General features: G+C 33.6%; 3 protein-coding genes across 3 annotated transcripts; 1 reads left to right on the forward strand and 2 right to left on the reverse strand.

The window, feature by feature from the left end:
* Window positions 1-231: 231 nt before the first annotated feature.
* Window positions 232-4,137, forward strand: LOC130993340 (CDPK-related kinase 4-like). Its single transcript, XM_057918195.1, has 11 exons — window positions 232-1,036; window positions 1,620-1,750; window positions 1,885-1,926; window positions 2,006-2,114; window positions 2,217-2,295; window positions 2,451-2,747; window positions 2,830-2,939; window positions 3,018-3,122; window positions 3,207-3,269; window positions 3,336-3,503; window positions 3,578-4,137. Exons 1-11 carry the CDS (start codon window positions 518-520, stop codon window positions 3,716-3,718), a joined length of 1,764 nt encoding a protein of 587 aa, XP_057774178.1. The 5' UTR covers window positions 232-517; the 3' UTR covers window positions 3,719-4,137.
* A 2,944-nt stretch (window positions 4,138-7,081) lies between these two features.
* LOC130993341 (auxin-responsive protein SAUR32-like) lies at window positions 7,082-8,046 on the reverse strand. Its single transcript, XM_057918196.1, has one exon. It carries the CDS (start codon window positions 7,618-7,620, stop codon window positions 7,231-7,233), a length of 390 nt encoding a protein of 129 aa, XP_057774179.1. The 5' UTR covers window positions 7,621-8,046; the 3' UTR covers window positions 7,082-7,230.
* A 14,340-nt stretch (window positions 8,047-22,386) lies between these two features.
* On the reverse strand, window positions 22,387-24,510 carry LOC130993342 (ubiquitin-60S ribosomal protein L40). Its single transcript, XM_057918197.1, has 5 exons — window positions 24,180-24,510; window positions 23,982-24,068; window positions 23,611-23,713; window positions 22,680-22,746; window positions 22,387-22,600 (listed from the first exon to the last, which is right to left on the reverse strand). The coding sequence occupies exons 1-5, from the start codon at window positions 24,280-24,282 to the stop codon at window positions 22,574-22,576; spliced, it is 387 nt and encodes a 128-aa protein (XP_057774180.1). The 5' UTR covers window positions 24,283-24,510; the 3' UTR covers window positions 22,387-22,573.
* Window positions 24,511-25,822: the final 1,312 nt, after the last annotated feature.

The raw sequence follows: 25,822 nt of genomic DNA on the forward strand, positions 1-25,822 counted from the left end.
GAAAATCTCATATCCACATGCTCTACTCTCGCCAAGTAATAAATGGAAAAGGAAAACAATTTAATTTGTATTGAATGATATTTAAAACAATATTTTAATCCAGCAGGATGGAAAAAGCCACATACTAAATTCAATTAATTACGAGAAATTGGTTTATCTCACATCAAAATTTACGAAATGCTGACGTTACGTTCATCTCTGGGAAAGAATATAAAAGCCGGAGGAGCTTCTCTACTCGTCTTTGCTTTTTATGTTTTCCATTCCATCAACTGTTACACCAAAATAAATATAAATATAAATGTAAATGTAAATTCGTATCTACATCTGCGCCTATACATACAAAATATCCACCAGAATCTTGCAGAGCGTAACGTAATCTAGCCGGAGCTTGAGTTTTGGGTTGACCGTTGGCTGACTTTTCGTATTGGTCTCACCGGAGCTTACAAATCTACTTTTTCAGTTGATTGTGCGATGACTAGACTTCACTGATCGGAGGCAAGATTTTGAATTCTCCGGCATGGGGCATTGCTGCAGCAAAGGCGTCACCGTTTCCGTCGACAAAGAGGACCTCTCCTCCACCAACCACCGCCGCCACACCCCCGCATCGGGATCGCAGACGCCGTCCGCCAATGGGGCGGCGGCGCGCACGCCGGCTCATTCCTTCACGGCCAGCCCATGGCAGAGCCCCTACCCCGCCGGCATCGCGCCCTCGCCGTCTCCGGCGAGGACTCCGGGAAGGAAATTCCGGTGGCCGCTGCCTCCGCCGTCGCCGGCTAAGCCAATCATGTCGGCGTTCATGAAGAGGCAGCCTACTCCGCCGCCGGCGAAGCCCATACCGGAGGAGGGCGGCGGGCGCGGAGAAGGGAGCGAGCGGGCGCTGGATAAGAGCTTTGGGTACTCGAAGAATTTCGCGGCCAAGTATGAGCTGGGGAAGGAGGTGGGGCGAGGGCATTTTGGGCATACTTGCTGGGCAAAGTGTAAAAAGGGGGAGATGAAAAATCAGCAGGTGGCTGTCAAGATTATTGCCAAAGCTAAGGTTCGTGCAATCTTGAAAATCCTATGTCTCTTCAAACATTTAAACTCTTCTTTCAAATGGGATCATTGATCTAAAAGAATGAATTTTTGTCAGCTTATACTTGCAAGACATAGTTATTATTGGTGTGATGTTGTTTAGTTCTGCAAGAGATCAGGGTTGCCAACTAATTGAGTTCCTAAATGCAGAAAAGATTTCCAACATTAGTTTATAGTGGTAGTGGGACAGTAGCTGGGCGAACCCTAAATCATCGTATACTTCTAGTTTGAAGCTTATTAGTGCTATACATAGCAAAAAATGAGATATAGGATTTCTTAGATTCCGAACATTCTTGAAAAAAGATGGAATGTGACGGGTTATGTAAGTTGCAATTGATATTTCAGGTGGTTCGGCTATTTCTCTACATTCTTGCAGACATTTTTCTTCTTCATGAGCACTACAAAGAAGGGTGGAGACTCTGTAGATTAATGTGTTTTTGTTTTTATTGGTCTGATGAGGCTATGCTTGTGATCACAGTGCACAAACACTTGCCTTTTGTTTTGTTTCAGAGAATTAAGTTGCTTATGAAATGATGATTAATTGGCAGATGACAACAGCAATATCGATTGAAGATGTTCGAAGGGAGGTGAAGATTTTGAAAGCTTTGTCTGGACATAAAAACCTCATCAAGTTTTATGATGCATTTGAAGACACACATTATGTCTATGTAGTTATGGAGTATGTTGTTCTATTCTCTTTCTCTTACTGTTAGATTATGAATTTCAATTAGGTCATCTGTTCGGTACATATTCTCGTGTGACGTTAATGAATTGTATCTATGCCATATTACTAAAACAACTCTCTTTCGACAGATTATGTGAAGGGGGTGAGCTGCTGGATAGGATTTTAGCACGGTAATTCATGATGAATAATCATCTCATATAATATGTTAAGCAGCTTGAATATATTGGTTCCTCTTCCTCTACATTGCAGAGGTGGAAGATATACGGAAGAGGATGCAAAGAAAATCGTCGTGCAGATGTTAAGTGTTGTTGCCTTCTGTCATCTACAAGGCGTTGTTCACCGAGATCTGAAGCCCGAGGTACTTAAAACATGCATTTCATGTTTCAACCTAGAATAATAAAGGAGGATTTATCTATTCATTTGGAGGTTTAAACTTGCTCATTCGTATATACCCTTGCAGAATTTCCTATTTGCCACAAAAGATGAAGATGCTCCAATGAAGGTCATTGATTTTGGTCTATCTGATTTCATTAGGCCAGGTAAAGGTCCCGGATTTTGCATTCGATTTCTTCCATCATTGTCATAAGCTTCTAGAACTCGCTTTGCTAACACTATTCATGAGAAGTTTTCCTTGTGTTCTGCGTTGATATATAATAGTGCAGGATATTTAACGTCTCAATGATATTGTTGGCAGATCAACGTCTCAATGATATCGTTGGCAGTGCATACTACGTTGCACCAGAAGTACTTCATAGATCATACAGCAGTGAAGCAGATATATGGAGTATCGGTGTAATAACATACATCTTATTATGTGGAAGCAGGCCTTTTTGGGCACGCACCGAGTCAGGAATCTTTCGTTCTGTTCTACGAGCTGATCCCAACTTCCACGACGCACCATGGCCGTCAGTATCTGCAGAAGCCAAAGATTTTGTGAAAAGGCTGCTTAATAGAGACCACAGAAAAAGAATGACTGCTGCCCAAGCACTTTGTAAGTTTAACTATTACAGTTTTGGTATTCAAAACATGAGTTCTTAGGTGATGGAAGTCGATACATTTCTGTTTCTGTGCAGGTCATCCATGGCTAAGGGACCTTGAGATCACAATACCTTTAGACATGATGATCTACAGATTAGTGAAGTCGTACATTCGAGCCACTCCTTTGAAACGTGCAGCCTTGAAAGTATGCCCTCGTTGCATCCTCTGTGTATTTGATGTGATTGATTCTGGTCAGAGAGATGACACATTTCACCGTGTGCAGGCACTTTCGAAGGCTTTGACAGATGATGAGCTCCTTTACCTTAGAACTCAATTCGAACTTCTGGAACCAAGAGATGGCTGTGTCTCTCTCAATAATTTTAAAACAGTGGGTGCTTTGTTTCTCCTCATTTTTCATAACCACTTGTATTAAACTGTATTTGGATGATTCGATAAGTGTCTTATATTTCAGGGTCTCATGAAAAACGCAACGGATGCCATGAAGGAATCGAGAGTTGCAGACATCTTGAATATGGTGAGAGGTTGTCTTCCATTAAAATTCCATGGTTTTGATTCTAAAGTCTGTTGATGGAATTTGAAGCTGGAGCCCCTATCCTATAAAAAGATGGACTTCAAAGAGTTCTGCGCCGCCTCAATCAGCACTTATCAGCTGGAAGCGCTTGAGAAATGGGAGGATATCGCGAGCGCAGCATTTGAGTATTTCGAAGAGGAGGGAAATCGTGTTACTTCTGTCGAGGAGTTGGCACAGGTAAGCAACCACCAAAACTCGCTTATTTTGCCAAACACTTTTCAAAAGCTCATAATCGACCATATGTGTTTCAGGAGTTGAGTTTGGGTCCCACTACTTACTCTCTTCTCGGCGATTGGATCAGACCGTTGGATCGAAAACTCAGTTTTATTGGGTTTACAAAGTTCTTGCATGGCGTTACCATCCGCACCTCAAATACCAGACAAAGACAATAAATAACCACATTGCTCTCTCTCTCTTTGCTTCCTTCAACAGCTATAAGATTGCTGTATGTTTTGTTCGCTTTGGGCTTCTCAAACAAGTTTATTTGGCCTTTGGGAAGATGCACCACAGCCTCATGCTCAAAAATTACAAGGAATATTTTATTTTACACGAATTTCTCATTGTTTAATTTGCTGTCTCCTACCTAGTATACTTAGCTTTGGAAAATGTCGAAATATTCTTTGTTTTTTTCTTTTTAGATGCTCTACGCTCATCAACTTCTGTTGTATAACTTCCGATTTTGTCGAGGACTATTTTCTTTTCTAAGACTTGTGTAACATGAAAGATACCTAGCTTCAACATGGAACCTTTTTGTAAAGTGGCGAGGGAGATGTGCTCGAGTTTTATGTGATAATATGAATATTTTGCATAATTTTCTTTTTATAGAATTTGATTTGATTCGTCCAATGGAATGTAATTAGATCGAGCTTGGAACACGCCACTTTGAGATCCTAGTGAACATGTCAAACTTTGGATTGTTTCTTTGCGAATTTAAGATTTGAAATAATAATTGGGTGGTATCTAGCTGTCAGGTTTGCCTTTTTTGTGTGTTGAGATTGTGAGAGTTGAATGTTGATTAGGAAAAGTTAATTGATGGATGGTTGAGAAAAATATGAGCAAGTGGGAGCGGGGTATCAAAGTCCAAGAAAGAAGGGAAGGAAATGATGAGGCATTATTGTTATTATTATTATTGTATAGACAAATAAAATAGGCGGTGCCGATGTATCAGCCCTTTTCCCACTTATACCCTTTTCCCACTTATGCGGGGATTTGGTGCTGCGCCTATTTAATTAAGTGTCAAGTCAAAAGCTAAGCTCTTTTCTTTGGAAATTATGCTTAATTACATGCTTTCATTACTTCATTTTTCCCACAATTCACATTCCTTTCCTTCTATTTCATGTTGCCCCATATTCAATTAAAGATCTGCCAAGCCCTTAATAATTTTCTTATTTTCTTATAATTATTTTAATATTATATATTGCGTAATGTCTATAAAGAGATCATATTCAAACTGAATTTCTGATATATAATACAAAAGTTGATGTGATGTAATAAATATAAGGTGTATTTATATTTTCCTTAATGTAAAGGTAAACCTATCGGTAGATTGTTGGTGTGAATAAATTCTCCGAATCACGTACGCGTAGTTGGTATCTTATTCCTTATTTAAATGTCTGCAATTACGGTTCTTCACTTAGTACAAATCTTAATCGATAAGTTCATTTATTCAATTCTTATCTTTTCCCTTTTTTTTTCTTTTTTTTTTTTAAGATTTATTCAATTCTTAGATACTTAAGATTTATTCAATTCTCTTGCTCCCTTCTATAACTTTCGCTATTTTTCACATTTGTGAAAAATATGTACTTTTCTTTTTAGGATATAGTCCTATAATTTTTCCTTATTTTTAATTCTTACAAATATCCCTTAATTACAAAAAAAAAAAAAAAAATCATTCATTATTCAATTTCAACCACTTATTTTATACGATGATGGAACTATTTTTTTACCATATAAAAATCATCAATCATTTTATTAAAAATTATATACTCATTAATCATTATTAAATTTCAACCACTTATTTTATATAATGGTGGAACCATTTTTTTACTATATAAAAATCATCAATCATTTTATTAAAATTGTGTCATAACGCATTTAATTTCGCTAAAAGGTGGCACCCTATATATATATATATATATATATATATATATATATATATATAGGGTTGGGTTCCGGTGGATCCCTATGCTTATAATAGATCCAAATCTAGACCACACATTTATGACATGTGGCGCATCAAGATGGTGACACGTGGCAAGGCATTTCAAGGCAAAATCTGGAGAGGGGTAAAATTGGAATGTAATTTTCGAAATTCAAAAAAAAAAATTATATTTTCTCAACATATGTATATTTTAGATGCATAAAGTTTCATACGAGAATGCATGAACTTTCATATAAAAATGCATAAAGTTTCATATAAATATGCATAAGATTTCACCTCACCCCAACCCCACCCCCCACACCCTAGAACCCCACCCCCACCCCACCCCTACCCCCCACCCACCCCCCACCCCCCAAAAAAAAAAAATTATTTTTTTAAAAACTGATTTTCTGACCACTGACCCACCCCCACCCCCACCCCCACCCCCCCACCAAATTTTTTTTTTTATTTTTTTATTTTCTCAAAAACTGATTTTCTGACCACTGACCCCCCCACCCCCCAAATTTTTTTTTTTTGAAAATAAGTTTTTAAAAAAATAAAAAAATAAAAAAAAAATTTGGGGGGGTGGGGGGTGGGGGGGGCAGGGGTGGGGTGGCGAAACTACCAGATTTATTAAAATGAAATGCATTTTTTGTATAATTTAATGCATTTTTATGTGAAAACTTTATGCATTTTTGTTTGATTTTATATGCATGTGAAACATGCATATTTTTTGGGGGTGGTAATGGGGAGGGTTGGGGGGTGGTGTGGGCTGGATTGGGGGGTGGTATGGGGTGGGGTGGTGAAAATACCAAAACTGGAAAAATTAAATGCATTTTTCTGTTCAAAGTTATGCATTTCATGTGAAAACTTTATGCATCTTTGTGTGAAACTATATGCATCTAAAATATATATATTTTGAGAAAATCTAAAAAAAAATATATTTTTTTTAATTATTAAATCCGAAAATTACATTCCAATTTTACCCCTCCAGATTTTGCCTTGGAATCCTTGCCACGTGTCACCATCTTGATGCGCCACATGTCATAAATGTGTGGTCAAGATTTGGATCTAGGGATCTATTATAAGCATTGGATCTATATGATCTCATTCCTATATATATATATATATATATATACAGAATAATTAAAAAAAAAATAGCAACTACGTATGTGTTTTCGAGTACGATTTAATCTTGATTTTATCTTTTATTAGGGGAGGGTAGAATGGTCGGGTTATGACGAAGATCCAACGTATAGATAATAGGTGTTTACGGAAATATTAGCACAAGATAACTTTTTTTCTGGTATTATTAACCAAACATAAAATTAACATTATTTCATGTATAAAGGAGAATATGTTTGCTCCTTTTGGAGTAATTCCAATCTTTTCGTATTCAGCGTTAGTGGACAATGGCAAATTGAATCGAATCAAACATTATCGTTAAAGTGAGTTTGAGATTTTGTAACATTTGAAGAACTTGTGATCTGAGATTTATTTAATTATCAAGTACTATAAAACTTAAATAAACGACTTGCAAAATTGAAGAATAAAATACAGATAAAAGTTTGAAAAAGAAGGGATGAAAGTAGATGGAATTAAAACTGGGCACGAATTCGATTAGCAACACCAATTTTTGTTTGATAAAAATCAGTAATACGCATACACCTTCAATTCGAATACATATGGATCAAACCCTAAGTCAAGAAGAATTAGAAGGAAGAATCACAATCAATTCATAACTATAATCACCAAACATAGTGATCAAGCTCCGAAGCACAAAAACTGGTGGTGATGTGTATGGTGATGGTGATGGTGGTGGTGGTGGTGATGGATGTGGTGGTGCGAGTGCGACGTCGCATCCTGATCAATCAATCCCCTAACCTGACGAAACTCCTCCACGTGGCAGGGGATATTGATTGGGCCTTTCTGATCGAAGCCGTACTCCTCCTCCGCCTCCTTGAGCAGCTCCGTGAAGAGCGGGTGGTTGACGTACATCACCGGGATCACAAAGCGCTGCTGCTCGGCGCCCTGCCCCACCGTAATCGCCACGCATCCCTTGGGGATGCCCCGCCGGCCGTGATGGAGATGAATCTGCGGCATGTGCAGATGGAAGATCAGGTGACCAGTCTTATCTCCGCCGCAGCTTCCCATTTCAATTAAGAATTTGGTATGTACAATTTGAACAAGAAGCAGAAAAAGGAAAAATGGGTCGAGATCAAGAGGAGAAGAGAGAGAATGGCCAAGGATCGGAGGCGGAGATGGCTAGTTTGAAGCGCGTTAAAGCGGAATCGGTAAGGGATTTGGGGATGTTGGTCATGATATAGGATTGAAGCGCATAGAGAGAAATTTGGGGTGGAATCTGGAGAGGAGGATTGGAGTTGTATTTATACACGATTTCTTAAAGTATACGCGAAGCCAGTGGGGCTTCTAGTGCTGGAAGAAGGCGGTAGGATACTTTGCTTCAAAGTAAAAACGGGGATTTGCCGTGTCTAATATTAATATGCCTTCCTAATTCCAAAAAAAATAAGTATTGCTGTATTAATATGCCTTCCTTTTATATTTTAATCATAGCAACGATTTATCTCCAACAGTAACTCATTATTACTTGCACTATAGAGAAACAAAAATTTCATATGTTTATGTTAGGATGACCTACTACTCATACAGTTGAAAGTTTCAACTTCAAATTTTATTTGATTTACTATTTCTTAAGCGCCATTTGCAAAGTAGGCGGACCTTATTCAAACACATCTTTCGACGGTTATTTCAAACGTTTCTTGTCATAAGGAGGAAGTCAACGTATATATTAGGATTGGCACCTAAGATTGAATGGTTATTAATGTATTATCAACAATTAATGGTTATTAATGTATTATCAACGAATTGTTTAATATTAGGGGTAATTGTCTGTAAATTCATAACGTTTACACGGAATTGGTTTTTGCACCATTTTTTATTTTTCTTCTTTTAAATACCCAACCTTTAGTTTTTTGTCTGAAAATTATCCGGCGGTTTTTTCTTACGCCGGTGTCAGAAATGCCAATGTGGCAGCCGGAATCGACGAGGTGGCAGCCGGAATTCTCCACTTGGCTCATTTTTTACATGTGGCAAAAAATCTAAAAAAAATTGAAATAAAAAATACATGTGGAAAAAAAAATCACCCTCCCCTTTCCCCCCAAATCGTCCTTTCCCCTTCCCCCACCCCAAACCCTAACTCTCCCTCCCCTCACCTGGCGCCGCCCCCTGCCACCTCCACCACTGTTGGCGTCGCCACCCACCGCCACCACCACCAACGTTCCACCGCCTGGAGTAGCAGAGGAAGCTCCAGATCTCGATCAAGCTCCACCCGTCGCCGTCCTCCGCCTCACCAAGCTCCAGATCGAGAAGCTCCCCCACCCACCGCCGCTCCCTCCGCCGCAGCCCAGCGCAACCCCATCTTCCGACTCCTCTACGACTCCCTCGCTTGGAAGACAGAAAAATAATATCTTTTTGTGCTGGTAGAATTAGGGCTCTATTGGGATTGAAGGGGGATTTTCAGACGGATGGGGTTTGAGGGAGAAACGATGGCGGCAGCTTCGCCGCTGCTATCGCTGAAATTTTAGAGAGGGGGGAGGTCGGAGGTTGTTGAGGAAGAAGGAGAAGTGTATGTTGTAGTCGGAAGAAGGGTCGGAGGTCGGAGGTTGTTGGGCCGCGGTTGGAGATGGTGGCTGGAGGTGTGATTCCAGTGGTGTATGGCTGGGGTCGGGCGCTGGTGGTCGGATTTCAAAGGTTGGGGGCGGCGCGCTGGTGGTCCTTGGGTTTTCTTCTCCCTCAAAACAATGATCGGCGGCCGTTCACCAGAGCTTAAGGGTCATCGGCAACGGTGGAATCTGAGAAGAAGAGGTGTTGTGTGGGGGTGTTTGATGAGAGCGGCGGCGGGTGGGAGGAGGGAGCGGCGATGGTGGCGGAAACAGAGAGAAGAAGACGAGAGGGGGTGGGGGATTTCCTTTTTTCTTTTTCTTTTAATTTTTTTTTCACATGTAAAAAATAGGTCTAGGTGGCAATTCCGGCTGCCACCTCGTCGATTCCGGCTGCCACAGTGGCATTTCCGACGCCGGCGTAAGAAAAAATCGATCGCCGGATAATTTTCAGACAAAAAATTAATGGTTAGGTATTTAAAAGAAGAAAAATAAAAAATGGTGCAAAAACTAATTCCGTGTAAACGTTAGGAATTTACAAGCAATTACCCCTTAATATTATATATTAACTTATTCGTATCAATTTTATTTTCACAATATATGACTATTCTCATTGAAATCATTCCCTTTCTATATATATATATATATATATATATATATATATATATATATATATATATATATATCCTGGATTGGCGGACGACAGATCCTGGATTCACTCGGGTTTCGGGAACATTACTGCTGCTTCGGCCTTTGCTCACATACGACCTCAGTTCCCTAAGGTCGACTGGGGCTCCTGGATTTGGGCCCCTTTTATCCCCGCTCGGCGATCTCTCTTTGTCTGGCGCACTATTGTTGGCAAACTCCCTACCTTTGATATGAATCGCCTCCTTGGTTTTCAGGGGCCTAACCGGTGCCCTTTATGCTCGGCAGCAGAAGAGACGATGGATCACGTTCTGTTGAACTGCTCCTTCTCGGCTTCTATTTGGGCGGATGTCTTTCGTTGGTTTTTGATTGAGCAAACTTTGCCGTTGGACGTGGGCAGCATGATTCGATTCTCTATCCTCCAGAATAACAGCAAACAAATTGGCAATTTGTGGAAAGTTGGGGTGATCTCTCTCCTCTGGAGTCTCTGGTCTCACCGCAACAACGTCATACACAAAAATTTAGCACCTTCGCGCCACTTGATTCTCAAGCAGGTCCGAGTTTTTCTTTGTGAAGCTGCCAACAATTTCGTCCTTGGCACTATGGCCAACTCGGTTTCTGATCTTCTCATTCTTAAGAATCTTTCCATCGCTGGACAACCCAGGAAGCCTTTCTCCTTTATTTACGTTTCTTGGCACCTTCCCCCGCCGTCTTGGATTAAAGTTAATACTGATGGCTCGGTCCGTGAAGGGAGGATTCATGCGGGGGGCGTCTTTAGGAATGCCTTCAATGACGTTCTTGGTTGTTATCATTTTTCAGGCGGCCACGGGGTTGCGTTCGAAGCAGAGCTTTTAGCTATTATTATTGCTATTGAATCTGCGCATCGCGCTAAATGGGAGAGAGTTTGGTTTGAGTCGGATTCTTCTTACGTGGTTCAGCTTCTTCAGTCGCTCTCTGAGACGGTTCCTTGGAGATTCAAGCCTCGGTGGCAGCTTGCTCTCTCCAAACTCCATACTTTCACGTGGCGCATTTCTCACATTTTTCGTGAGGGAAACAGATCGGCGGATTTTTTGGCTTCTCAAGCTTCGGAGGAGGGTTTTTGGCCTCATGCCATTGCTGGTTTAAATGATTTTGTCAAGGATGATGTTTCTTTTCCCTATTTTACTCGTTTCGCTTGATTTTTTGGTTTTGTTCTCTCGGTCCTGGATTGGTTGTGAGCCGGGAGGCCTAAGGGTAATGGTTCGGCCGGAATCCTTGAGACCTCCTAACTCAGCTCTGTCAATCTTGATCCTTGACGAGTACTCTTTTTCCTCAGCTGTTATGAGGTTTTAACGAGGCTCGGCCCTTAGTCTGCAGCTTTGTGCTTTCAAGGGTTTTTGGTTCTCCGTTGTTGTTTCTTTTCTTTTTAATAAAATCTTATTTCAGCATATATATATGAATCGTTTTAAGCCCTTAGATCATCAAAATCTATGGTTGATTCATTATTTTGTTGGATAACTTCCTGGTTCTGAGTTCAAATCCCAATATAGCGAAAATATTAATTTTCATAATTCGGACATTTACACAGGAAATTCATGTGTGCGCTACATAGAATTCATACTTTACATACAAATTAAATCTCAACTATTAGATATGGATAGATTCATGGTCTAAATATATTCCTATTTTATACTCATGTTTGATATTGGTTAATACACTGTATTAGCTAATTTAGTACAGATCAATCTAGTGTTTGGTATTTTTTAGTAATAATGCGGATGACCCGGTTTAATCCCACGACCCAGTATTATTAATCCAGATTTCTTAGGATTAATAATACCACCTCCCCCCTAGGATTAACTTAAACCAGTATATTCTGTATTTAGCCATGATAGCAAACACCAACTCGGTATTAATCTGTCATTATCCACGCTAAATATCCTGGTTACAAATTATCCTACATAATCCTTTACTGAAAACCAAACGAGCCCTAAGGTTGTGTTCTCTTTGATGGATAAATATATCATGGAGAAATGAGGGATAACAACAATTTTTGACTTTAAATGCCTCTTTTTTTCCCCTCATTTTCTACAAAAGAGAAGTTCACAATTTTTCATTCATTTTTTTCACTTCAAGGAGACATAATGTTACCATTATCTCTCCTTGAAGTGAAAAGAATGAATGAAAAATGGTAAATTTATCCCTCCTTGAAATGAAAAAAATGAATGAAAAATTATGAACTTTTCTTTTGTATAAAATGAGAGAGAGAAAAAGAGACATTTAAAGATATAAATTGTTGTGATTTCTCATTTTCGCAAGATAAATTTATCCATCAAACAGAACACATCACAAGAGTTGTTTTTAGGCTAGCTCTCCCCACACACACATATACACGCACATCTATCAAATTAAAAATTAGAAAGGAATTCTCACCTTAACTTTAGAGTTTAGATTTTGTTTTTTAATTTCAATTTGTTCTCTTTTCATGTATAATTTCTGATGTGAATTATTGTAATTTGAAAATATTTTATACTCCCTCCGTCCCCAAAATAAGTTCCTCTTTGGGGACGGCACGAGTTTTAAGGAAAAGTGGTAAAATATATTGATAGTGGAGAAAAATATATTATAATTAGTATTGGGAGTGGTGAAAAGGTGAAAAAGTGTTATAATTAGTATCGGGAGTGGTGAAAAAGTGAAAAGTAAGAATAAATAAAGTATTATTAGTGGTGGGGTAGTTGTCCAAAAATAAAAAGAAAGAAAGAAGAACTTATTTGGGGGACGTCCCAAAAAGCAAAAAGACGAACTTATTTCAGGGACGGAAGGAGAATTAGTGTATCATCCGAAAGCTTTTCTATTACATGCAAATTTTCAAAGCAATAAATTATTTTGTCATGTTAGGGGTGAATTTTACTCGGAGAAATGATGGCAATACATGTTAATATTAAAACGGATTTAACGACGGAAAAAGAACTGTAGCTAAAAATGCGGCGTTGACGACAAAAACAATTTATTTTTCTAATAATTTAATTTAAAATTAATTTTATTTTGTACTTTTTTTAATTTTTTTTTCTTATTTTAAAATTGATGATAATTTCTTAATTTTTTAACGATGATATTAATTTTTATAAAATAATTTAAAAATAATACTCCCTCCGTCTATGAAAGAACTTCCTAGGATGGAGTGACACGAGTTTTAAGAAAAAATATTGTTGAGTGTATTGAGAGTGTTTTTTAGAACCAATTGAGAGTGGATAAAAGGTAGTTGAGTGTATTGAGAGTTGTGAAAATGTGTTATAATTAATATTGAGAGTTGTGAAAAGTGAAAAGTAAGAGGATTATATGTGGTGGGGTATAGTCCAAAAATAGATAGGAAGTTCTTTTGTGGACGTCCCAAAAATGAAAGATATGAAGTTCGTTCGTGGACGGAGGGAGTATCATTTTAAAATCGACAGTTATTTTAAAATCGATCATTATTAAAAATTATCAAGTTTTAGTTATACATCTCGACATATTTTAATGGTATGCATAAATGAAATTTGTATATTAAAAGTGAGTTTAAATGAATTGATCGATGCTATAATATTAATGTTTTGCCTCTTTTATACTGGTGACTACTCGAAAAAAACTTTCAGGCTAGTCGTGCTTGACCAAAAGCACTACTAAGATGGGCGATCCAAGTGTATACGATTGAATACTAAATACGTTAAAAATTGAAAATAAAATGCTTCATTTGAAATTAATAAAAAAAACATCGATTTAACGATGAAAATTTCCGTCGTTAATTGAGTTTGCCACAAAAGGATTAACGATGGATCCTTTGAAAATGATATTTTAGTGACGAAATTGTCCGTTCTTAATTGTGATTATTTTTTTTTGTAGTGAACGTTAGTGGTTAAAATATTTCTTATATATTCAAAGATTGCAGTTTATGTAGTCATGTAATCTACGAAATATTATTTTCAAATAAAATTAATACCAATTCAATTACCATATTCATAAATATAATAAAAAATATAATTTTAATTGAATATATCTTAGTTGAATATAGAAAATAATAAAAACTAATATTATGAACAAATAAAAACAAAAAATTGAGGGGAGAAGATAGATCGTATTTATTCAATAATATCGTCACATACAATCTCTTCCAACCTACAAGCAAAAAAAAAAAACGAAAAAGAAAATAAGAAAGAATTGAAACACTGATTTATTCAACAAAAAGATGAGAGAAGAGAGAGAAATTTGTTAAGTTTTAATCTTTAAATAAATATAATTTTTACATAAAAAGAATTAAATTAAAGTTCTTATCATGATTTTTAATTTTATATGCATATCAAATATTTTATAATTAGTCGAATTTCATAATTTTTAAAAAGAAATAAATAAATAAGAAAATAAAATTTATAAATAAATTTTTAATTTTATTATAATCACAAAATTACCATTTCATTTTAAAATTGATTTTGAATTGAATGTAGATTCCTCACTTTTGTACAAGTGAAGTGAGACGAATTTCAATCTTGCATCTTCAGTTTCAAAATAAAATCATAGTATCCACTACTAAAAAACGCGTAAATAGCGACGAAAAATAGCGGCGGCAAAAACGGCGACCCACCTTTTGCTAATTAGCGGCGGTTGCGCCGTCGCTAATTTAAATATATATTATTTATTATCGACGGCAATTGCCGTCGCTATTTACCGACGGCATCCGGCCGCCGCTAATCACCACCCGCCGGTGACATCAAACCGCCGTCCGGTGAAAATTACCGACGGCGGTGGCGCCGCCGCTAATTACCGACGGCATTTGCCGTTGGTAATTTTTTTTTTCCTTTTTTTTATTTTTTTTCATTTATCATCTAATAAGTTGGTCAAAGATAATAATACAAAAATATTAAAATTAAATATATATTGAAATACAAGTGAAAATTTAAACATTGATTATTACTAAGAATTCAAGATTCTTAGTAAGAATCATATAATTATAACGTAAAAATGTTAATTTGATTAGTGATTCATTCATCAATCATTACTAATCTAATATTATTACTAAGAATTAAAGATTCTTAGTAAGAATCTTATAATTATAACTTAAGAATGTTAATTTGATTAGTGATTCATTCATCAATCATCACTGATCTAATATTATTACTAAGAATTCAAGATTCTTAGTAAGAATCTTATAATTATAACTTAAGAATGTTAATTTGATTAGTGATTCACTTATCAATCATCACTAATCTAATATTATTACTAAGCATTCAAGATTGTTAGTAAAAAACTTATAATTATAACGTAAGAATGTTAATTTGATTAGTGATTCACTCATCAATCATTACTAATATAATATTATTACTAAGAATTGAAGATTCTTATTAAGAATCTTATAATTATAACTTAAGAATGTTAATTTGATTAGTGATTCACTCATCAATCATTACCAATCTAATATTATTACTAAGAATTCAAGATTCTTAGTAAGAATCTTATAATTATAACTTAAGAATGTTAATTTGATTAGCGATTCACTCATCACTCATCACTAATCTAATATTATTACTAAGAATTCAAGATTCTTAGTAAGAATCTTATAATTATAACGTAAGAATGTTAATTTAATTAGTGATTCACTCATCAAATTATTTGAAAATTAATAATAAATTAATAAATAAATATTTTCCCGACATAAAAATAAGAACGGAAACGAGCTCAATCCGTAATTAACAACATTTTTTGTATATCATCTCGACATATTATAAGGTTATGAATATATATGATATCTATATATTATATAAAAGAGCAGTATAACAGCTATTTTTTCCCACCATAATTTAAAATTATAGTTAGTTTTTAAATTTTAGTTATTAAAGTATGTTTCAATTAATTTCTACCACATTTTCGTTAAAGAGGCAGTTTTTTTTTCTCAAATTAAACTTATTTCTACTAAATTTTAGTTATATATTTTCTTTCTTTTTTAAAATTGTATAATTTGAGTAACAATAAAATATTTAATATGCATATCAAATTAAAGATCATGAGAGTAGCTTTAAATTGATATATAATAGGTATAAGATAGATTTAAAATAATAAAAATATTGAAATTTAAAGTTTCAAACTAAATTGTTTTCTCTCTCATCTCTCTTATTTTACTTCTTTTTCATAAATGATGTATTTTCATTTCCCTGATTCTATTTTTATTTCGTTGTATCCTTTTCTTATTTTTTTTCATTTAGACTTTTTATTGTTTTTTTGGTTTTATCTTCTTATTTTTTATGCATAACATGTTTAAATAAGATTTCATAAATATAGTTGTAACTTTTTTTGCTACAATTTCATGGAAATTTTTAGAACTTTTAAAATTTAAAAATAACACTAATAAATAATACTCCCTCCGTCCACGAAAGAACTTCATATCTTTCCTTTTTGGGACGTCCACAAAAAAACTTCCTACCTATTTTTGGACTATACCCCACCACTTATAATCCTCTTACTTTTCACTTTTCACAACTCTCAATATTAATTATAACACATTTTCACCACTCCCAATACACTCAACTACATTTTATCCACTTTCAATACACTCAAAAATAGTTTTTCTTAAAACCCGTGTCACTCCCTCCTAGGAAGTTCTTTCATGGACGGAGGGAGTATTAAAATAAATAAGTTATGGTAATTTAAAATTGTAAAACAATTTTTTGATATTTCATCTCTACTCTCTGTAATGTTTTTTTTAAAGAATCCTCTCACCTAAATAACATATATGTTTACTTTTTCTACTATTTTAATTTTTTATATGTGTATTTATTTTTATTTTCGTGTTTTAAAGGAAAAATAAATAGATACCATATTTTGTGTTTTACATATTTTTTTAAATTATAATAATGTAGAATGTAACACGAGTGAAGAAAAATATATTGGTTCATTATATAATTTTTTTCTAAAATATTTTTTCTACTAATTTTAATATAATTTTGTAGATGAATAATTAATTATATATATTAAAAATATATTTTCAAATATGACTTTTTATTTATATTTGTGTATAAAAATATTTATTTATTTATTATGACGTGTAATAATAATAATAATAATAATAACAATAATAATAATAATAATAATAATAATAATAATAATAATAATAATAATAATAATAATAATAATAATAATAATAATAATTTTATCAAATAATTTTTAATTATTTAATAACTACAATTATCATTACATTTTATATAAAGTTGAAAATTTTTGTTTTGAAATTTGAGTTTTTATTGATGAATTGATGTTGATTATTTTATTTTATTTTTAAAACATGCTTAGCATTTGCTTATATTTTGATTCTCTTTAATATTTATGTTTATTTATTTATTTATATATGTCGTTTAATTTCAATGCTCACCGTGCATCGCACGGACGGGCGTACTAGTTGTATGTTGAAGTAGACTTTAAATGAATTAATAGATACTATATATATCAATAATACGAGTGTTCTGTACTGGTGACCATTCGAAAAGAACTTCAAGGTTAAGCGTGCTTGATTTAGAGCACAACTAAGATGGGTGACCGACTGGGAAGTTCGTCTAAATTATGCAATACTGTATAAATACGGAAATAAATTGTGAATATACAATAAAATAAATAAATAAAATAAAATAAAATAAATAAATTAAAAAATATTACCGAGGGCAAAATGCCGTCGGTAATTAGCGACGGCATATTGCCCTCGGTAATACCTTGACCAACTCCGGTGTGTGCGCCACCGCCGTCCGGTGGAAATTACCGACAGTAGTGGCGCCGCCGCTAATTAGCAACGGGCTTTGCCGTCGGTAATTTTCCGGCAACTCTCCGCCGTTAATTGCCGGCGGCGCCGGCCGATCGCCGTCGGTAATGGCGTTAGCGACGAGCCGATTAGCGACGGCAAGTTGCCGGCGGCCGTGCCTCTGCCGTCGGTAATCGTGCGTTTTTTTTGTAGTGATCAACTAAAAAACGCGTATATCAATTTTTACATTATAGATTTGTTTACCTGTTTTACGAATTATTTCTCTAATCTTAACTTTCTTTTTATGTATTTATCCAAAAAAAACAAACTTTCTTTTATGTATATTTGGAAATGCATTAACGTAGTGGAGCTCTTTGATTCGTGAAAATTTTGAAAAATTAAGTGACTTTATGACAAAAAGTTTAATTTGGAAAATAAGTCAAAGTTATATCCTTAAAACCATGATACCGATAACCTTCTTTGTGGATAAATATTGCAAGTTTTCAATATTGGAAGACGGATAAGGATTAGATTAGGGAAGGAAAATCGGAAATTTAATCTAAATTTGGCAGCAGCTTGAACGTGAACGGAAGGAGCGGACTCATTTATTAAGTTCCTTTTCTTTTCTTTTTTTGAGGGAGTGAGATTTCATGTATTTAGGTAATTATAATTTCATAAAATGCTATATATGGTACTTCTATCAAATTAGTTTCAAATTGAATACTAAACTTATATTTTGTGCGCATGTGCGATGTGCGATAAATATTTCAAATTTTCAATTCAATTAGTATATCCGCATGTGCAATGCACGACAAACATCGAAATTAAATGACATGTTTATATAAATAATTATAAATACTAAACATATATAATTAAAATATAAGCAAATATAAATATATTTTAAAAAATAAAATAAAATAATTCGCATCAATTAGTCAATAAAACCCTGAATCTAAAGATATAAAATTTCAACTTTTGTAAAGTGTAATGATAATTATAGTTATTAAACAATTAAAACTTATTTGATAATGAAAATTACATTGCAAATTATTATTATTATTATTATTATTGTGATACATGATCGTGGAATTCATTATTTTTTTAAATAAAAAAAGAGCAAAATGATAGGTCCAACTGTCATATATCACAAAATCAATAAGTTTGTGCAATACATATATATACATGTTGTATAGAATTTTCCGATTAAACAAGAAATAAAGAATTTGGATACGAGCATTAAGATTAAGATGTTCAACTAGAATTTATTAATCCATAATTAAGGTAGAGTTTAATTTCACGAGAGATGGGCTTATCTATTTATTGAGAGGTAAGCATTAAGTTTTGGGGAAGATGAAGATGGAAAGATGTAATGCGTTTTGTTGGTGGGAAAGCGCAATCTATTTCATGTGGTATTCAATTATGACCTTTCCATTTTTTTATCCACTTGCTAAATGCCCTCAACTTAAAACCAACTCAAATACCACCTTCACCAGGACTAATAATTCGCTTCTGCTGAAAATTCATGTCCATACATAAAGGCTGGTTTGGTACGGGTGATTATGTATAATATACTTATGATATTTTAATATCTTATTTGATAAGAAGTAATATAAAATATAATCCCCTTTATAAATTAAAAGTCCAAAAATATTATACTGATTTGAGAGATTTTGCATATCACCTATGGTCTATGAAGGTGTTATACGTCATACAAATCTTAATTATAATTATTACTAGTATGTCCATCCGTGCGATGCACGACGAATATCGAAATTAAACGATATGTTTAAACAAATAAATATAAATATTAAAAAAATTTAAAATATAAACAAATACTAAATATGTTTTAAAAATAAAATAAAATAAAATAATCAACATCAATTAATCCAATAACTCAAATTTGAAAACATTAAATTTTCAACTTTATATACAGTGTAATGATAATTATAGTTATTAAACAATTAAAAATTATTTGATAAAATTAACATTAATTATTATTATTAGTATTAGTATTATTATAGTCTTTATTATTATTATTATTATTATTATTATTATTATTATTATTATTATTATTATTATTATTATTATTATTATTATTATTAAATCTATTTTACAGTTATTATATACTCCGTATCAAGTTAAAGTTAATTTTATGGTCTTTAATTTGATATGCATATTAAATATTTTATTATTACTCAGATTAGTAATTTTCAAAAAGAAAGAAAGGAAAATATATAAGATAAAAGAAAAGAAAAGAATAACAAAAGTTTGAATTGGAAACTAAAAAACTGCCGACTATGTAGTCAAAGTTAGTGGATATATATTTTAATAACTGAAATTTTAAAAAAATAACTATAATTTTAAAATATGACGGGAAAAAAGAGCCGTTAAACTGCTCTTTTATATAATATATAGATTGACTTTATATAATCTTAATACATCATGCAAACAACATATTATATTTTACAGATACCCAAATTGTACAGAAAATATTAAATGGATATAAAAATATGGGACAAAATTGTCCTTTAAATTAAGTTACAAGTTTTGAATGGGGTTTAAACCTCGATAGTAAAATTTGTAGAACAAAACAAGAAGAATTGAGAATTTGAATTGCATTAAATGTGTACAGAGGGAGATTCTATTTCAAATAAAAAATAAAAAAATGTTAGTGTATCATTTTTATACATGAGAACCCATTTATAGGTAATCAAACCAAACCTAACACCGAGAAGCTCATTTGTAAATCAATTTGGTCCAAGTCTCGTTAAAATTTATAAAGCAAAAATATAATATAAAAAAAATACATTATATAGAAAAGAGTATTTTGATCTAATATCATTGAGGCTACGGCTACACATTTTTTATATCATTGAGTATTTTGACCATGCTGGTCACATTTTATTTGCGACGGCAAAATCAACCTCTCCTTCTTCCAGTGTTTTGATGGCGGAAATCATGGCCGTAGTCCATGGTATTATAGCGAGTGTGGAGATGGGACTGGAGAGAATAGAGCTCTTTACGGATTTGTTATTGGCGGCTAGAACAATGGCGAAACCTGAAGAAGATAGGAAATTCCTCCCAGATGATATTTGCGACATTCTCCAAGCGGCGAGAGGATATTTGTTGACACATGTGCAGCGATCTGCTAATTGTGCGACGCATAGATTAGCACAGTTTGCTAGATCGACGACTCAAGCTACTTGGTGGTTTGAAGAGTTCCCTTCTTGGCTGAAGGAAGTTATTTTGGAGGACTTGAATTGATTTCAATATAAGGTTGTTATCTCAAAAAAAAAAAAAAAAAAAAAAAAACTCCGGCAAATTTGCTTTTATATGGGCCTCCAAGTATGATATTTGTAATCATATTTGATTATTGCTATCTTCTTAGTGATTTATTCTTGTTGTCTTCTTCAAATTTAACTTTTGTAACATATTTTTCACCTTTAATGAGCCTTGTTCAGACCTTGATTTAAATATGAGAATTTTATATTTGTATTTTCTGTTTACACAAATACTCATGTGCAATCGATTGTACCGTGTAATTAATTGCCAGAATGACATTGCTTTCTTCTGGAAATGACACTTGAACATTTCTGAATGACACTTGAAGATCTTCAAGTGTCATTTGTATGTTGAAATAGTGTCATTAAAAAACTAGTTGATTAAACATCACCACTTATAAATAAATTTTGTTTGTTGTGAAGCAATTACTTTAGTAAAGTGCAAAATAAATACGATTTGAGTATTGTATTGAAATCACTCACATCGTATCACATTTGAGATCCTTTAAATGATTTGTGGCCGACAAAATCATATATCCTCCCCCAAAAAAGGATTTAAAATTTTGACCCTTTTGCTTTTGTTGCATCATTTTCTTTGGACACGAAACAACATTTCTTTTTATATGTTAACCACCCCAAAAAAATTATCTTATACTGTTATAGAGTAGAAGAAATGAACAGTAGGCCATAAAAAAGCAAAGCGTGAAACATGCAAAAGTGATGACAGAAATTAAACGGTGAAGTTTCTTTTAAAACAGACGCAAATTCAATAGTCAAGAAGCATTAGTCTACATGTTATAATTAGTCTATATATTTTTCCCATTGCTCTACGTATAGAATTGATCATTTATCCAAAAAAAGAAAACCTTTGTAGTTGACTAATTAAACATTTTGCGAGGGTAAATTGAAATTTAAAGCTTTGTAAAGCAAAATGAGTCTCGCACGTACCTTTACGTCTTTACTGAGCAAATACGGCCGTTTTATTTATACTTCATAAGGAATTAATGAGCTATGAAAGCATCACTTCTCCTAAAAAGGCTATAAAGGAACATCGATCATTAATCATTACCATTTTAACAAGAAAATGATAAAAACATAATAGATTATTTGGTTGATATCATTTTTATAGAAGGCCCCCCGTTTATCTCAAAAACTATGTGACATGATATTTGTAGTTTTCAAATTGGAAATGAGTTTCATCTGAATATTGGGTCAATCGAAATCCCTAGTATGTGGAACTGTCGTAGAGCCAACCTAATCGAAAAGGCAAAAATAGTGTTTGATTTGACCAAATAATTAACATGTACATGATCTCAAGTCTATCCAAGCTGACGTAGAGAGAAAGCGAGTCAGGTAACTCAAAAATAACATTTGTCCATGTATATTAATTCCTGATGACATATTACTAAAATATCCTTTATTATTTTTAATTTTTTGACACTGAGAAAACCCATTAAAATAACGACTGTTTACATATATAAGGATATAGCAGTAGACTACTAAAAACCCAACAGTAACACTCTTTTGAGCAACAGGGGACATAGCTTAAGTGCACAATAAAACTAGATATTTAGAGAATAACTATGGCAAATAACACTCACATTAATCAATAACAAGATGATAATGGAAGTACGAGTCTTCTCATATTATAAATTAACCAAAGCTACATCATCAAAAATCTTAAATGTATCCGAAAAAGCTTGCATTATATAGTTCAAAAGCCATTCATCCACCAAAACCAAACAAAAAAAACTGATCCACCTGGTAATCTACTTGATCTTCTTCTTTGGCCTCAACTGCGGAAAGAAATAACATTTAGACAAACCTAATAATGTCTGCAAGATGCCTAAAACAGCACATGTTGAGGCTTCATACCTGGTTGCTGTGTCCACACTTCTTCTTCCTGCAGTTGACAGCACGAGGGTGCAAGCGGGCATAACATCTGCAGTTCAAGTGTTAAATCATGATCTAGACAACAAACATCAAATTACAAATAGATAATCACAAGTACGAAAAGAGGGTCTTCAACTAAGCTTATCTGATGTTTAAATGCTACAACATGTTACTGTAATTTAAAAATAAGTTCGACGGTTTAGAATTCAACAATTGGGCTCTTATCAGATGTTTACAATAGCAAATTTGTGTCCTAGAAAAAAAGTATAGGCTAATCCATTGTTTACTAAGATTAAGACTATCTAAATGGTAAACGATTATTGATTAACCGGATAACCTAATCAGGTTCGGTTATTCAATAACCAATTTTTCAGTATTCGCGTCGGTATTCGGTCAGTGGGTTTATAAAATTTCGAGTATCGGTTAATTTGATACCAAATTTAAATAAATACTCCCTCCATCCAAGTAAAATAGTCCATTTTTGCAATTTGGGTATGTCCCCATAAAATAGTTTCTTTCCATATATAGACACAAGCCCACAACAAATCACTTTTAATACATCAATTTATTTACCTATTCAATCACTATATCACATGGTAGGGCCTCTTTCTCCGCTCACAATACAATGAATTATCATTATTAATACCTTTAGGGTGCGTTCACTTCGATGGATGGGAAAAAGAAGGATAACAAAAATTTATGCCTTTAAATGTCTACTTTTTATCCCAAAGAGAAGTTCACCATTTTTCCTATTTTCACTTCAAGGAGGGATAATATTATCCCTTCATACTATCACAACCACACAAATTCGACAACTATTCAAGTAAATCATCACCATGCACGTTTAATTGCTAATCTTAAAAAACACGCAGTTCGACGGAATGGACACAACCAGCTAAACAGGATAACTTACTTGCGGCAAATCATCTTGTCCTGGTTATATTTCCTAGCCAAAGCCATAAGAGACGGCTCGATAATTCCACCCCTAAGCCTCAGAACCAAATGCAGGGTAGATTCTGCAATATGCATCCAATAACAAATAAATGATTCACACGCTCCAGGATTTAAGTAACGTCAAGGAAAATGTAATAGCTAAAAGCGTGTTTTTTGCCTCATCCTGAGGGGTCTCAAATGAGTTTGAATCGTGTAATTCATGTTTGACAGTTCAAGAAATTAGGGCAAAACATAACTTCTTTATTTACTACTAATACCCAAAACCCAGAGACAAAATAGGAATCCTAAGACAACAAAAACATAAGGAACAGAAAAATAGAAAAGAAAAACCTTTCTGAATGTTATAGTCAGCAAGAGTTCGCCCATCTTCAAGCTGCTTTCCAGCGAAAATCAGACGCTGTTGATCCGGAGGGATTCCTGAACCAGATTAATAACAAAAAATAAAAAATACAGAATACAAATGATATTTCAGCATAAATTGATTAGATTACAAAAAGAGAGAGAGAGACAGTTTGGAAAAAAATTAACCTTCCTTATCTTGAATCTTGGCCTTGACATTATCGATTGTATCACTCGATTCAACCTCGAGCGTTATGGTTTTTCCTGTCAAGGTTTTCACGAAGATCTGCATTTTCGATCGTCGGAATTTCCAGCTCCACCTCGCGTATTTTGGCGCAACGGCGTTAATTTATATGTGGAGGAGAAAATGCAATTAGGGTTTTGTTCTGGAGGCTGACCAAACGACGACGTACACACTACAGCTAGGAAGTGGCTTCTGCCAAGGATTTGGGTTCGATCCGAACCGTAATTCCGGAGCTATTATGGTTCGTTTCGAAGAAGTTTCGTAGCGGTTCTATTCTATTAGTATTACTATGTTTTTTTTTTGGTCTACGCGGATGTAAATTAAACTTTCAATAAATTATCATTTTGCATACAAATTTAAAATATATATTAATTTTTTGAGATAATATATTAAAATTATTTAACTATTATATTTTTTTTATTTTATATACTCATTCATTTTCCGACATGGTAACATGACATTAATATATTCGTCGGAGATAACTATACTCATGTAGCATAAATATAATCGTGAAGAAAAATAGAACTAATGTCATTCTAATATCTATAAATGGAAACGACGTTGATTCAACATAAACTTTGGTCGAAAAATAAGCGAGACAAAATGAGAAAAAAAAAATAGTTGAATAATTTTAATATATATTTTAAAGGGTTAATTGCTTGTAAAATAATGAACTTTCACCAAATTCTAGTGTTGCGTACGAACTTTAAAACATATATAGCATGGTAATTACTGGACTTCCATCACATTATGATTTTGCATGCAATTTTAAAAAATAGCGGCGGTAATTACTGAATTTTCATCACATTCTGATTTTGCATAAAAACTTTAAAATGTAGCATTACCATTATCGAATTGTTGTTTTAATATGATTTTGCTATCAATTGAAATTTCTGTCAATTTAATGCTGATATAGCTTAATAGTTAACTCGTTGCAGCGGCAGCATAGAGCGTCCTCCGCCTCTCTTCTCACTTCGCCTCTCACCGTCAGCCGGCTCCCTTCGTCTCCTTTGTTTTCTTTCAGAAAATTAAGGCTCGCCTTTTACAATCACTCTCCTCTATTTCTCTCACTATTGAAAGTTTTTTTTTTTAATTATGGGTTTCCTTGTCTCTTTTCTTTCAAATTTTTTGGATGGCGTTTAATTATGGTACTGCTTTCAATACAAACTAGTACACCCGCTCGTGCGATGCACGATCGACAATCAATACTAAAATTAAACGATATTTTAAATAAATAAATATGCATAGTAAACATAATTTAAATATAAGTAAGTACAAATATGAATCTCAATAAAAAAAATTGAAATTATGACATAATCTCAATTATAAAAAAACACGAATCTAAAAACATTTGAATTTTCAATTTTTGAAATACCAATTAATTATATTTAATTGATAATGTGAAATACCAATATTAATCATCAAATATCAAAAGCAAGTATAAATGATAATGAGTATCATTATGTATCATATAATATTCTATGATGTATAAAACTATTTATTTGCATGTATTTTAATATATTTTTTAAATGCACATTTAAATCATATTTATGTGGTCATTTTGTTTAAATACAAAATTTAAAATAAA

This window comes from Salvia miltiorrhiza, chromosome 7 (assembly GCF_028751815.1).
Source record: "Salvia miltiorrhiza cultivar Shanhuang (shh) chromosome 7, IMPLAD_Smil_shh, whole genome shotgun sequence".
NCBI classification, from domain to species: Eukaryota; Viridiplantae; Streptophyta; class Magnoliopsida; order Lamiales; family Lamiaceae; genus Salvia; species Salvia miltiorrhiza.